We start from the raw sequence: 14,685 nt of genomic DNA on the forward strand, positions 1-14,685 counted from the left end.
CTCTTGACTTCTAACGGTCGCTTGTGGTTTGGAGTGGAGTACTTCACACTGTGGAACTTGGGGCTAGATATGGTTGTAGCTATTTTATTGTACTATCATAAATGAAAAAGTAAAAATAAAATGCGGAAAGTTCTCTGCTGTCCTTGGTCATGGTGTGGTTACTAAATGCTGTAGGTGGGCTGTATTTTAGCGGGGAGAACGCATGCCGCTCCCCATGCGGCAGTGTGCTCTGTGCAGGCGAGTAGGCCGTCTGGGAGCAGGCGCTGGCCGTGCCGGCCTCCCGGGAGGGTGCAGTGGATCAAGGCCTGAAATGCTGCCGTGGTTGGCAACAAGCTGAGGCATAAAGAAAAGCTTGGGGGTTTTTTTTAGAGCACTTTTCACAGTTGTGTTGCACGCGCAGGGTTTCTAGATCTGAGTGTACGGGGTGTACTGGGGGTTTTACTATATTTTTACTTGTTTTGGAGGCACTTTTTAGGGGATTTATCCAGAGCCGTGGCCTACAGCTGGATTACGGTGCTTCTCTAGTTCTGATAGTGCTCCAAAGGCTTAACTACTGAAAAACCTGCTAAGGCCGGAGAATTTACTCTGCTCCGTTGTTGAAATGACTGTTCCTGTCCCCCCTGCCCCCCTCCGCGGGACTTCGCGCCCCGCCCCCAGCCGAGGCCCCGCCCTCGGCGCCTTCTCTCCCGCCCCAGGCTGAGGGCGGGGCTTGCTCGCCTCCCCGCCCACCCGGCGTGCGTTGCGCCGCGGGGCGGGGCCTTAGCCTCGCTCTGGCCGCCGCCACCGCCCCTCCGCTCTGCTCGCCGGGAAAAGATGGCGGCGGTCGGGGTGGGCTCGGGGCGGAAGCAGGTGCGGCAGGAGGAGCTGCGGCGCCTCATGCGCGAGAAGCAGCGGCAGAACGCGGGAAAGAAGCGGATCGACTCGCCCTTCGCCAAATATCCTCGGCACCGGGCTCCCTAGCGCCCGCCTCGGGGGCTGGCCCGGCGCGGTGGGGGGGAGGGGGCGGGCGGTGAGGGGCGGTGAGGGGCGGGGGTCCGCGCCGCAGTGTCCTGCTTCCCTTAACGGCGGCCGCTACGTACAACAGCCTGGGACACCTGAGCTGCACGCTGTGCAACGCGCCCGTGAAGAGCGAGCTGCTGTGGCAGACCCACGCCCTGGGCAAGCAGCACCGTGAGGTAGGCGGCCGCTGGCTTCCCGCCCTGGCTGGCGGGGGGGGGGGGGGGGGGGGGGGCGGGTGGGCGCTGGTGCCGGTGCTCTGGTGGTCCTGGCGGCCCGCTGGCTGCGGGGTGCGGGTTTCAGCTCGGCTCATCTCGGCGCTGGCTGGGTTTTGCTGTTCAGAAGTAACTGGGCACCGCGTGAGAAGGGGGAAGGACGGGGCGGGGGGTTACACCGCGTTAACGGAGTCTAGGGGTTTGCTGCTTTTTGAGGTGTACGCTAATAGCTAACAGTTGAGTATCTGCTAGGAGAGAGTAGTGTAAAAACAGGCCTGATTGTTTTGTCTTGGTTTGTTTTCTTAAAACCTGTGTACCCATTGAAAGGCCAGCAGTTGAGAGAATCGTCCCGTGTCTTTCAAGGGACATACTCTTAAGATGAATCTGTTCCCGCGTCAGCGAGAGCTTTTAACTGTCACTTGTCTGCAGCTTTCCATAGCTGGACTTGGAAACCCTCCTCGGGTTTACTTTGGTACCTGCATGTTATCAAGTGATGGCTTATGCATCGTTAAGAAAACATGGGTTTTTTATAATTGAACAGTAAAGATAAAGCATTTGTAAAACAATTTCAAGGAGCTTGTAACTTGGATGCAACCTTAAGTCTGATTTTTTTTTTTTTATCCTTTTAAGTTATGCTGCTGCTTAGCAGAAGCTGAGAGATTGCATTTCATTTTGCAAGTACTGAGGAAAAGACCAAAACAACAGAAGGGTTCTTAGTTAATTGCCTGCATTCTGGGTAGATCATTGTGGCAAGGCACAGTGACATGTCTTTAATACTACTGCAGTGTTTTAATTTTAAAACGCTTAATATTCCGCATGAGTCCAGCCTTCCTGCTCTTTCCTCCAGTGTTTTACTGCTGTAAATGTCACTGATCTTAGTCTTTCTCACTCATACAGCCTCCCTTGTGCAACTGTCAATTCCTCTGCCCCATGTCACATCATTCAAGGGGCGCACAGAAACACTGGTCTTGGTTTCTGTATCTGTGATGTCTATTTCAGTGATCTTGTTATAGAATGATACTAGCTCATTTTCATAAAGTATTCTAAAGAGCTGTATTTTAAGCTGCAATCCAGAAGTTCCTGCTAGAAAAGTCTCCTGAATTTTGTACTTCTTTACAGAGAGTTGCAGAATTAAAAGGCACAAAGCAGACAGCAACTGGTTCAGCTGCTAACACATCATCTCACCCTGTCAAGAGAAAAACTGTTGATACAGAAAACACAGAGTTAAAGAGAGTAAAAGGTAAGGAGAGAAAAATACTTGTCAAGCACTTGCCGGAATCTAGCTATTTTACATCTTGAATGTTTTTCGTTTGTTTTTTTCCCATGGAAGTGAGTGTGAAAACACAAGACTGCTTAGTTAATGTCAGTCTGTTGCTGCTGAAAAGGGAGAAAGTCTGCCTTGCTCTTTCTCTGTGAGTTCACTGGTCAGGAGAAAACTGCACTTTTGGTAGTTCACCTAGTTTTCTTCTGGGTTATTGGGTTCAATTAGGTCATGGGGCTGTGGCTTGGTCAAAACACAACTAAAAGCAGTATAAGTTCAACAGTAGAAGTGCTTGCTCAGAAGTGGTGTTACCCCTTTTCAGTGGGATCAAGCCACTGGATTACCACAAATCATGCGTGAAAGTTCACGCTAAAAGAAAGATAGTTAATTTATTTCCCTTGGTGCTACTGAACATGTAAATATATGAAAGATACGAAAGTGTGTGTTTGTGAAGTTACTGCTGTAGTGACTTTATTTGAGGGATATTTCTTTTAAAAGTATGGGTTGTAAGAAGTGACTCTTGGCTGTTATACAGGTACAGATGAAAAGCCACATACATCTACATCTGGGTAAGTAGATCTTATTACATGTGGGTTTTTTTGTAACTGTACCAGCTGTTACATTCTCACCCTGGTTTTTCTCATCGCTCTTTCCTAGCCAAGGGTAAAGATTCAGAGAATCAGCAGATCCCTGTTTCTGCTCATTTTTTAATGTGGGTGTATATTCCTGAACGTGGCAGCATCTTCCTCAATGCAGATGAGAAATTCATGGTATTTAACTCCAGAGTCTGTGACAAAACAGGAATTATTTTACTGTCACTATCAGACTTTTAAGGATTAACATGTGGTGGTATTACACAGTTTGCTAGAATAAAAATAACTAGATTGTGGCATGCACTCTAATCTTCAGTGCAAGCACACTGCAGAATAGAAGGTAGTTTGACATTAAGACAAATCTTAAATATACATTTAAGTGGTATTTATTCACCAAAACTACTATCAAATGTCATCAGCAGATCTTTAAGATGTTTTTGTCACTTAAAATTCATGTAAATGCGTATCTTGCAGTTGAACTCTCACAAATATGGGAGTGTATTTGACTTCAGGGAATTGGGTTAAGCATCTTACTGCCACTAAAGATTTCTGACGGTATTTGGACATCTTTGTGGGGTTGGTAGATGTCACACGAGGCCTGCAGGTCTCCTGTACGCCTCTTCACAGGATGAATTATTATTATCTTGCATAGATATTATGTGCTGTTATCATGACACTAGAAGACACTTACCGTGTGGAAATTTTGAGTGTGTGTGCAAAATTAACAGTTGAGAGGTTTGTTCATTATTAAACTCATCGGTATGATTATTTTAAAATACAACCTGGAAAAATGTTTGGCTTGGAGACCTGCAGCTATTCTAAGCAAATAATGGGTTTTCTCATTGCTGAGCCTGTGTGGCCATACTAAGCTGCAGTTCTGAGCTGCCGTACGCACCCAAAATAAGTAGTTGTGTTTATACATGAAGGTTATCAATGTTTATGTGACATTATTATGACCTCTGAACTATGAATTTTGTATTTAATGTGTTCACAGCAGGTATACAGATCCAAATAACTTTGAATGCGGAAATAGAGTTACCTAAGCTGCCATTCCTCCAAATACACTTTGTTATAGGATATTTTTATTGATGTTTCTGATACTGAATATTCAAACACAAAAATGGAACTGAAATATGTTTTCAGAATTAACCTGAGCATTCCTGGGGAACTTCAAAAGAAAGCAACAAGTATGTGCTGCCTTCAGACAGTGGTTATATCAGTAGCTGCGCAGTTCAGGGTATTGCACAATATCAAAAAGGTTGTATTGCTCACAGATTGAATAGGTTTCAGATGCTAGACTGTAACTGATTTTTGTGAAGTTTGAAATAGTTATGTTTTGTGTTCTTTACTAGGCTACCAGCAGATTTTTTTGATGAAACAGAGCAAGATAGTGCAAACGAACAGCTTTCAAAGGGTTCAGGTCCCAGTTTATTGTCAGGAAATTATGATGATGATGATGATGATGATGATGAGGAAGAAGATGATCAATCAAAAAAATCTTGTGTTACGCATAAAACTGAAATTCCACCTCCAACTCAAGAAGTAATAGCTAATTCTCTGCCTGCAGGTAATGATGACTGAAATAGTAAGTGATTGAGTAAGGAGAAGCTATCTTTTAACTGATGATGGAAGGGTTTTAATTTCTGTTTTCTAATTATTGCTGTTAGCTGGTTAGGGTGTGTTATATTGGAAGTAGAGAAAGGAGATTCTTTGATAGTTTGTTATTGTGTGGTGTTTCCTCAGCATGCTTATTGATTTTTATGTTCTAATTGTTTGAGGCTGTCACAAGTGAAATAATGTCTGGCTGTTCTTCCCTTGATTCAGTAAGGTATTAATTGAAATTCCTGTCTAGTCAGAACTTTTATGAAGAAGCTTGAACAGTTCTTTTTGTTCATAGGCTTCTGTCCTTTCTTATAGACTTCTTTGACAGCAAAACTACAGCTGCTTCTATAGTTTCCCATTCAGGATCCATACAGAAAGCAGAGATACAAGAGAAGATAGTGGAAAGGTAAGCAGTCAAATAAAATATTGATGAATTTGGGAACTGTAAATAAACGTTACCCTTCCAGGAAATACAGACTGTGATCACTTAGAAATCTGTCATATTGTTAATTTGTATTCGGAGTAGTTTGTATTCACGTTAGCATCTAGCATTACTTCAGACAGGTATTTCACAGCCTAAGGGCAGGGTAAGAGGTGGAGCAATGCCATGTCTGTTAGACATCTCTATTTGCAATTTTTTAACACAGGATACTTTTGAAGCTTAGTGTCAACTGCTGCTTTTAACTGTGCAAAGAAAACCATTTGCTTGTTCTGTAGTAATGGTTCAGCTCACTTGAGCACATTTTTAGACAGTGGTTTAGGCTTTCAGAAGTAGAGACTGTGCTCTTAAAATGTTTGGGTGCTCAGCACGTGGGAAAGAATCATTTAAGAAACCTAAGCTCTTGTTTTGACAGTGAGGTTTAAACCTGTCTGTGCAGTTACTTGTAAGTTAGATAAGACCAAACTGAAGAAAAAAGTTTTGATGGTTGTAGGTAAAACTCGGGGCATAAAAAAACCTGCTTCATTTCTAGGTCCTTTTATAAAAGAGACTGGATTTTATTTCTGACTATTTTTAACTATACAATAAAGCAGGTTGCAAAGTGTTAACTTGGGGTAATAGTAATCAAACATTTCAGGAAAGAAAACACTGCTGAAGCGTTGCCAGAAGGTTTCTTTGATGATCCTGAAGTGGATGCAAAAGTAAGTGATCTGCTCATTTTATGCTGATGGATTTATTTCTGCCAGTTGTAATGATTTTCTGAGTAGTGAAGATGCTTTTCCAGGTAATTAGTCATACCAGAATATAAGAAAATGACTGAACTATTTTGGTTTGTATTAATTAGAAGACATGAAAAGGGGCAGAGGGGGGCAGGAAGAGCTTGTTACATCATCTCTCAGAGTGTATTTTTGATTGTGGTTTCTTTGTGGTTCTTAAAGAAAACGGAAGTGTTATTTGTTGACTAAAATGCTGGACTGAGATTTGGACAATCCACCTGTTACTTTTATTTCTTTGAGTCACCCCGGGAAAAGTCTTTCACTGAATTTGTACATCCAATTCTGCCTCTGAATTGAGGATATAAAAATAGTTCTCTAATGTCCTTTGAGACATCCTGTTGAAAAGTGTTAGAGTTACTATGCAACTGATACTATGCATCCTGTTAGAATGAAATCAGGTAGATTGTGACATACACTGTGATCTCTCTTACTGGCATACTATAACAGTGATACTGGTTTTCAACCCTCTTGTCTTTTACTGCTATGGGTTTTTTTGAAGCTCGGAAAAGAAGAAAGGTGCACATTCAATGTGTTTCTCAAAAAAAATGGCAACTAAAAATCTTGGAATTTTGATCAAAATCATTCATACTTCCTTCAACTTGCACAGTACCAAATGATGACCAAAAATAAACACTGATATTTGAAATAGAAAGCTTTTTTTTTGTAACATTTACTACAGATTTGATGGCTTTCCTGCTTTCTTTATCAAAATAATAGTGTTGTAGGCTCAAAGTTTTTTTATTTTCCTTGAGTATATCTCCCTATTTTTCACACTGCGGAAGACTGCTGGTGTGTTTAAATTGGATTGTGAGGTCGAACCATGACTTCTGATTTGGAGACCTTCTGAATAATGCTTCTTTATGTTCAGTTAGTTCCACTGTCACAATTACAAGCTTACGTGTCTCTTATTTGCTCTGGCAAGATTCTTTTGGCACCACTGATGCCCGCGTATTGGCATATGTGAATAGTTTTGAATAATGACATTCTGAATATTGAATTAAGTAGCTGAAAAAGATGCACTTGGTGTGTTTTTTGTTTTGTTTTGTTTTGTTTTTTGCATATGACTAATTGGTATGTTACAGTTTTCAAATACTTGATTTCACCATGAGTTGTAAAGTTTGTAGAAAGTGGGAATGCCTAGCAGGCAAAGGAGAATGTGCTTATGTCTGTGAGGACACTGGTTAGTGATCTTTGTTCTGGTCATTGCCTCAGCTGATAAAATTTACAAGTGGATACATGTTCCAATAAGCTCTTCCTTGAATTGCTAGCAGGTGCTCTTCTTTTTAATCAGTGCTTTCTAAGTTTATCTAATATGCAGGGGAAGGAAAATGTTTGTGACCGCTTATATTTTGATGGCTGCAGTGATTCTGTGTTGGAATCATACACAAAAGAATTACTTTCAGAATTAACAGTGAGCTTTTTGGAAGGGAGATTGTGGGCTTGAAAAATGTTGATAAAGCATATAAATTCTGGATTAGATAAATATTTCAAGGAAAAATAGTATCTTTAGCGTTTGAATTTATTGTAAGAAATACAAATAATTATGAATTACAAAAGACAACCACAATGCGTAATAACACAGTACATACACATATGATAGAAATAATCACAGAACAGAAAAATGAAATGATGACTGTTACTTCCCAGTACATAGTTTGCTTGGAAGCTTCTAATTTATTCTATAAACTTAATTCATACTACTGGATTTTGTATAATTGTTGAGGAACAAAATGTACCAAACTGTTGTCTTTAGCATGATGATGACTGATGTCTTACCAAAAGAGAGGAATGAATAAAGGAAGAATAAAACTAATGCAAAAAGATGGTATAATGAATTACTCTGTTCAAACTGCTTAGTTCTCCTAGCTATATAATTTCTACCCAGTCCAGAGCCAGGCATAATCTGTCTTCTAACATATGTTATGTGCCACATCTTCCAGTCTTGAATTGTTGAATTTTTGTTCACATAGGTAGATTATCTTGTTCATTTGCTTGTATTAAAAGCACAGTCTGGTTTTGATTACCCTAGTTATAGATCTTAAATGCGTTCTTACAGCTACTGCTTTTTCAGTCTTCTTGTCTGAGTAATTAATGCTGTCTACCACAGAAGAAAAAGCTTTGCATGTCGTTAAAATTGGTATCTATCTGTACTATTTCTTCTGTTAGCCAACAAAATTAGACTAGATTTGAAATATAGACAGACTGTCTAACACCAGTCAGAATAGTGACTGAATCATTTGATATTCTATGTTATGCCAAAGGCAAATAATTCACTGCTTTTTGGCTTGTGAGATAGCTACTATATACGACTGAACAGGCAGCTTACAGAATAATTTAAAAGTTATGACCTGACATAGTGAAATTACAGACCATCAAATTAACAGACTTAGTTATTTTTTTAATCCAAACATTCCACACCATCCATTCTTAGTCAATTATTCTTTAATGCTACAGTCAAGGATGTTGTTTTAATCCAGGAGTAGAGTCAGATTTTTTCTCCAAAACCATTATGCAGCTGCACTCTCTTACATACATTACTTAAACTGAAGTATGTTGACCAGACTTTTCTGAGAACACAGCATAACTTGTCCTATTTCTCCAGGTGTTTTACAGTGCCCCAAAGAGTAACTAGACATAAATTGTTAATAAGCCTGTTTTTTTCATGTTCCTTAGGTGCGGAAAGTTGATGCTCCAAAGGATCAGATGGACAAAGAATGGGATGAATTTCAAAAGGCAATGCGACAGGTCAACACAGTAAGTAATGGAATCTATTTTTATTGATTCTAAATCCTATACACAATAAGGAAAACAACAGTTTCATGCAGCTCTGCAGAATGACTGACATCTGCATTTGTCAGTTGTTTGTTGCAATGCAGTGTGTGGTTAAATGCACTTTATAAATGAGCAAAGGTTCCTTCTATTTTCCACTTACGGGAAATTAAGTTGAAAACACTTTTGATCAGGATCCAGTCATCTATATATCTAGTTACATTTGTTAAATTGTATTTAAGTAAGATAGCGTATACCTCACATCAGCATCCTGTATCCAAACAGGACGTAATTATGGGCTTTTCTTCAGATGAGATATATTCATATTTTAACCTTGAAAAAAACAGAACAAAACACCAACTGTTTGTCTGTCCTTTTCAAAAAGGATCTATAAAGTGTAGGTAACCTGGGTTTTATGGTTAACTTAAATGTACTGGAGAGGAACGCTAAAATTTGGGAAAATGACAAAAGATTTTGTGAGAGACGTAAGTTGTCCACAATTTTTCTGTATTTCCATTTTTTACTGTTTAGCATTGCATGGAAAGTCTTCCTGGAACAGGTTTTTATCTGCTGTTTTGTACAATATAAGACTGTCACTAAAGATACCTGGTGTTCTCAGTCTTCCCCTAAAGTATTTGCTAGTTTTTTAATTTTAATTGTAAATAATTTCTGATATGTCAACTACTAAGAAAAGTGGTGCAAAAAAATTTATCATTGCTCATTTTAAAGTGGTCAGCACTATAAACAGGGCGAATGTTCATACAAAAGCAGTGGTGGATACATTTTGCTAGCGTTAGCCATTCAGATAATTCTTCAGTTTAGAAGGAATCTTCTCAGTTATGCGTGGACCATTGATTGCATAGCATCTCCCAGACATTCAGATTTGAGAAAGTATATGCTGAAAAAAAAACAGGTTAGAAACACTTTGGGATCTAGCGGGAATATTTAACCAATACCTTCAATAAGCTTGTGTAATTAAGTCCCAAGCATTGGGATATAGCTCCTCTTTCAGCCTCAGACTTTGGATGCGCATGGTTTGTTTATGCTCAGTTTCAAATAGTAGTGTATTGAAAAATTTGAAAGGTTAACCCCAAAGCAGCCAAACTACTTTTAACTTTTAGTTTTAAGAAAAAACATTTCCATTTCAAATTAAACCAGATCAGTCTTTTTCTGTATTTGCCTCCAGAGTCTTTTGTGAAGGTGGGAGTATACGTATAGGAGATTGACATTGACTTGAGGTAGAGGGGAGGAAGGGAAGACACAGACATCAAAAAGGAACAGTGGAATTCAGGATGAAGGTGAATTTTCTTAGAGCTTTTCTGGTTTAGATTTCAGAAGCAATAGTGGCAGAAGAGGATGAGGAGGGACGACTAGATCGTCAGATTGGAGAAATTGACGAGCAGATGTAAGTAGATCAATTTTGCCTCAAGCTTTCTGTTCTCCAGCAGTAATGGATCGCTATTTGACTAGAGTGATAAATAATTTTTAATTTTAATCTTCTGTGATACTACCTTTCATTAATCACCTAAATATTTGAAGGAGAGACAAGACTACCTCAAATTGCAGAATGATACCTAATAAAAACATTAATTTTGGTGCAAAGTTATGTAATTATTTGCAAAGAGAGAATGCGCTAGAATCACTGAAAATACAGCAAGCAGGCACGGGCAAAATAAAGCAGCAGAAGGCAAATTCTTTGAACAAACTGTCCCCCTCCACCCTGTCAAATGTCTTAATTTGTATTTCTCTGTGAATTCTGATTTATGTAGGATTTATGTGAACATTTTTAAAAAACAAGGTCTGATACTCTGCACTGCAATTAAAATTTTGATAATGAGATTTGTGTTTAGACCATCCATTTGCTGTACTGAAAATGCCCTTTTCTGTGACTAACTCTCCTTGTTTCTAATAAAAATTTACTTAAAGGTTTTGTTGAATGATGCACTTCATTACAAGAAGTGGGTTTTTTGTTTTGTTGAAACGGTAGGCGTAGCAGTTGGATAAGCATTAGTTTAAACTCTAAGTAACCTGAAATACAGCTTAGTGCAACAGATTGTTACCATTATCATGTAGCTTAACACATTGATTAACAGTGATTATGGCAATGCTAGGGATTGAAAAGAAAAAGATGAATTATGATTTTAATGAACCTTCCTAAAAATGAAAGCAACGCTTAAGCCATCTGGCCAGATCTACGTGCTACAGATAGTCAGCATATAATAACGATAGTGTTGGGTTCAAACTGAGCTTTGGTAGTACAGGCATGTCGGTTGACAATGTTCATGTAATTTTGGAGAGGGCTTGAGCTAAACCTGTCTGTCTTTGAGCATTCTTTTTTACCAGTAGCTTAGGATGTTATAGTACCTAGAACCAAATTCAGAAATTTGTAGAGAATTTCAAGTTTGTTACCATAATTATTTTTCCCAAAATAAAAGTTCCAAATAGATTTTTAAAGACTGTTTTTGTAGCTTTGTCTTCTGAGCGCATTTAAATGCAGGCTATTTCGAATTAAATTCAAAATCAAATGAATTCCAGCAACATTCATGTTTTTCTTAGCCTTCAAATCTTCAGCTGTGACTGCCTGTAAGTAATTGTATTACAGATACGCAAGGGGCAACAGGATCCAGATAATAATCTTTCCTTGTTGACTCTTCCTAGCAAATAGGAATGAAAGAAGCAAAGATATATTTAAATCAGGCTGATACTACTTGGCATTTTCAACAAAATACCCTGTTAAAATGGCTAGAATAATTGTTATAAAACATATTTCAAGGACAGAACTTCTTAAGTAGATGGAAGACTGAAACTCGTGGATTGTGTTTACTTAAAATGTTCTGTTATAGTACACAGTAAACAGATACAGGATCTGAACACTTGTGCTGCTTTTTTATTTTCAGAGATGCCACCACTAGGTTATCAAAATTGATAGCCAATTGATATCTCGCCTTTCTACCATATACGAAAACCATAAGTGGAGCAAAGAATGGTGTCTCTTCTTGTGTGGAAGTGGATGTTGGTTCTGTGCTTTTTTCAAAATGATTTGTGGTGGTATTGCAGTTGTTAAACATTGGGATTAGACCTCATTGCTAGAGAATTGACCACACCTTTCCTCTGGTCTGTTTCCATTTGATTAATACAGAGGAGGTGCACTAGCATACTGAAAGCTTATTTTTTTTAATTGATGGGAAGCTGTGGAGCTCTTTTATCCAAAGTTGGAGAAGCAAAATCCAGCACTGTAGAAAGTACAATTAATGTGGAAATCCCACAAATATTAATAGGTGGTTTACTTTTTCAACAGTGAATGTTATCGCCGTGTTGAGCTTTTGCGTAACCGCCAGGATCTGATGAAGGAGAAGTTAAAGGAAGCCATGAGATTAGGAGCAACTCAAGAGAAAGAGGATGAGGCTGTTGGTAGCGAAGATGAAGAAGAATTACAGGATTTGCTGTCTCAAGACTGGCGGGTGAAAGGGGCTTTGTTGTAGCATTTCTGCAACATGGTTGATATTTTCTTTATCTGTGATGTTACTTCCATTGTTAGAAGTGAGATGCTTTTCTTAAATATTTATTTAAAGAGGATTGTGAGATGGTAAAGAGCCAAGTGTATTAAAAAAAAAAAAATCTTTGTAGATCTACAATGATGTATTACTCGCTGTAAAAACTGTATATTGCAAACGTTTTACAATATTGAATGTACCTTTCCTATTAAAATTATTGGTTTCCTATCAGAGGTATTTTAATGGGATTAATAAATAACTGAAGAATCTCTAAGGTTTTGGAAGCATTAGATATAGCTGTTAATTTTGAGGCTTGGATTACTGTGTATAGAAGTAAAGGACTAGCAAAAGTGATAGTGTATGGAGTTTTCCCAGATTGGGGGGGTTAGGGAAAGGAAGATACTACCCATTTCTGTTATCTTAAAACGTTTAAGTGCTCTTCCGTCCATTGTCCCAGCTCCCAATAAAATATGTACATTTTTTTCAGGATCTGTTATAGTTTCTCTGTGTATGTAAGGGCCAAGCTCAGAAATGTTGAGCTGCAGCTTTTCCACGGTGTATACCATAAGCAGAGCTGAATATTTTTGTTCATAGTATCTTGTTTTGCTTAGTGCAGCCATAGTGTAGCATATCTCAGATTTCTTGAACCAGAAGGATGAAAACACAATGGTTACATATTAGTATAACTAAATGAAAGGGTGACAAAATGCCAGAGAGGAAGGTACCGCACTGGAAACCGATGAGGTAAAATAATTTATCTAGCTGCAAATACTGGAAGTTTTCTTAAGATACTGTCTTAGACACGGAGAGCATGTAAAATTGATTTCTGTTCTGATAAACACAGATGAAGTAAAATAAAGAACCAACAAACTTGACAAGACTGGGACATGGAAAGCAGAACTACCTTGAGCTTTGGTAAGTGTACTTTTTTTATGAAGCATACTTTTTTACTCTTGCAAATCTTAAAACATTTCAAATTTGCTGAGGACTTTTGAAAAAACAGGAGAAATCTGTGGTTTAATTCTTATCAAAAAGTAAAGTTGTGAAGGAAGAGCTTAACATTTTCCTGGTTTTTAAAGATTCCAGTTTTAAAACAAGTTAGTGAGGTTTTAAAAGGAGAAAAAAAGCTTTGTTCTTATGAGAGCGTTCTAAATACTTGCCTCAAAGACGTTTATTAACCAAGCAATAAAGAGAAAAACTAAAGCTAGATGTTTGATTTGTCTGTTTCAGAAGAAAGACTTGATATGATGGGAGCCCTTTCCATATTATGAGATGCTTTTTTACCACTCCTGGTTTTCATGATTCTTGGGTTCAGCTCTGTATATTTATAAAGCTGTCAAAGTTCAAGCAATGGTCCTTAGCAGTTTGGTGCATCCATTTATTGCTGCTCATATATGCTGGCTTACAGCTGTTTTTTTTTTGGTTGATTTAATAACCAAAAGTGTAAGTAGCTGTTGCTGCTAAAATGTTTGAAACAACACTGCAGTCCTACATCAATCAGTACTGTTGTTAAGACAGCAACATCCAGAGAGTATTGAAATACAGAAACATTCAGAGAGCATTGAAACAAATAATGAATGTTTTGGCGAGTTGGAGAAAACTTAGTTGGGCCAAAACTGAAATAAAATTTCCTTCTATAGCGTGAAACATTTGAATATCAATGTATAAGGTGCCTATCATGCTGTAGTGAAAGATATCTAGATCCATTTATCACTATAAAGAGACCTTTCAGCTGAGAGGGTGGTACAGTATTAACAGATGGACAGTTTTTTTCAAAACAAAACAGAAGACACTCCCCCCAGTTTCAGAAGAGCTAAGCTAAGTTTCTAATTGTTCTACCTATCTTTGCTTTTCACTCACTCATCAAAGCATGCTAGCTTGTTAACGCTGAACTTCAGAACCACTCTGCATTTGGCTTAATGTCAGAGAAACAGATGTGACTAAAGTCAGGTTACACTGAGCGTCACAGACATAACATGTTTTCACAGTATAAAAATGTTAATCTGAGTTTATAACTTACACTTCCATTTTGTACATATATCTGTAACTTTATTTTCATTTTGTACCTGAATCTGCAAATCGTGATTTCAACTGCAGATAAGTAGGAAAGGAACTGAGCATTACAACAGTTGAGCTGTTTTAGTTCAGTTGCCCTCCTCTTCAGAGATACCTAGTGATAAGAAGCTAAAGGCAGTGAGTTTAGTTACAGTGGGAGGGAGCGTCTACATTCAAATCCAAGCCAGTGCAGCCCATTGTTTTTATTATTATTAGGAATAGATGGCAGGAATAAACACCAGATCGCTGATCACTCTATTAATTATCCTTGCATAACTTCTGTTGAAACAATAAAGATGATGGACCAGCCAATGGATTATGTACTGCTGAGGAAGTCACTGACAGCATTGGTCCCTCTTGGTTGTTGCTTGTTGAAGATTTGATGCTTTTTTCCTTGGAGGAATCTCATAGATCCACCAACAGTGTTGCATACAAGTTTTACACAGCTTGTTGCGTACAGCTGTACATTTCTTCACCATTTGAAA

The 14,685-nt window shown here is 38.5% G+C and overlaps 2 protein-coding genes across 2 annotated transcripts in view; one reads left to right on the plus strand and one right to left on the minus strand.

Moving 5' to 3' along the window:
• Window positions 1-813: 813 nt before the first annotated feature.
• Window positions 814-12,790, plus strand: ZNF830 (zinc finger protein 830). Its single transcript, XM_059835948.1, has 10 exons — window positions 814-935; window positions 1,076-1,175; window positions 2,331-2,451; window positions 3,008-3,041; window positions 4,418-4,632; window positions 4,983-5,073; window positions 5,744-5,807; window positions 8,556-8,636; window positions 9,980-10,056; window positions 11,950-12,790. The coding sequence occupies exons 1-10, from the start codon at window positions 814-816 to the stop codon at window positions 12,131-12,133; spliced, it is 1,089 nt and encodes a 362-aa protein (XP_059691931.1). The 3' UTR covers window positions 12,134-12,790.
• Window positions 8,647-14,685, minus strand: part of LOC104265047 (poly(rC)-binding protein 3-like) — a 153,437-nt gene continuing 147,398 nt past the window's right edge. The window contains exon 13 of the mRNA XM_059835949.1: window positions 8,647-9,549. Coding sequence (XP_059691932.1) covers window positions 9,489-9,549 — 61 coding nt within the window. The 3' untranslated portion in view covers window positions 8,647-9,488. The remainder of the gene's footprint in view (window positions 9,550-14,685) is intronic.

The sequence above is a fragment of the Gavia stellata genome, chromosome 3 (assembly GCF_030936135.1).
Source record: "Gavia stellata isolate bGavSte3 chromosome 3, bGavSte3.hap2, whole genome shotgun sequence".
Lineage (NCBI taxonomy): Eukaryota > Metazoa > Chordata > Aves > Gaviiformes > Gaviidae > Gavia > Gavia stellata.

Excerpts from the sequence above, each read along its gene's own strand:
- ZNF830 (XM_059835948.1), top strand. The coding sequence starts at position 814 with ATGGCGGCGGTCGGGGTGGGCTCGGGGCGGAAGCAGGTGCGGCAGGAG. Across the intron at positions 5,808-8,555 it reads ATCCTGAAGTGGATGCAAAA|GTGCGGAAAGTTGATGCTCC; the intron begins GTAAGTGATCTG and ends CATGTTCCTTAG. Across the intron at positions 8,637-9,979 it reads CAATGCGACAGGTCAACACA|ATTTCAGAAGCAATAGTGGC; the intron begins GTAAGTAATGGA and ends TTTCTGGTTTAG.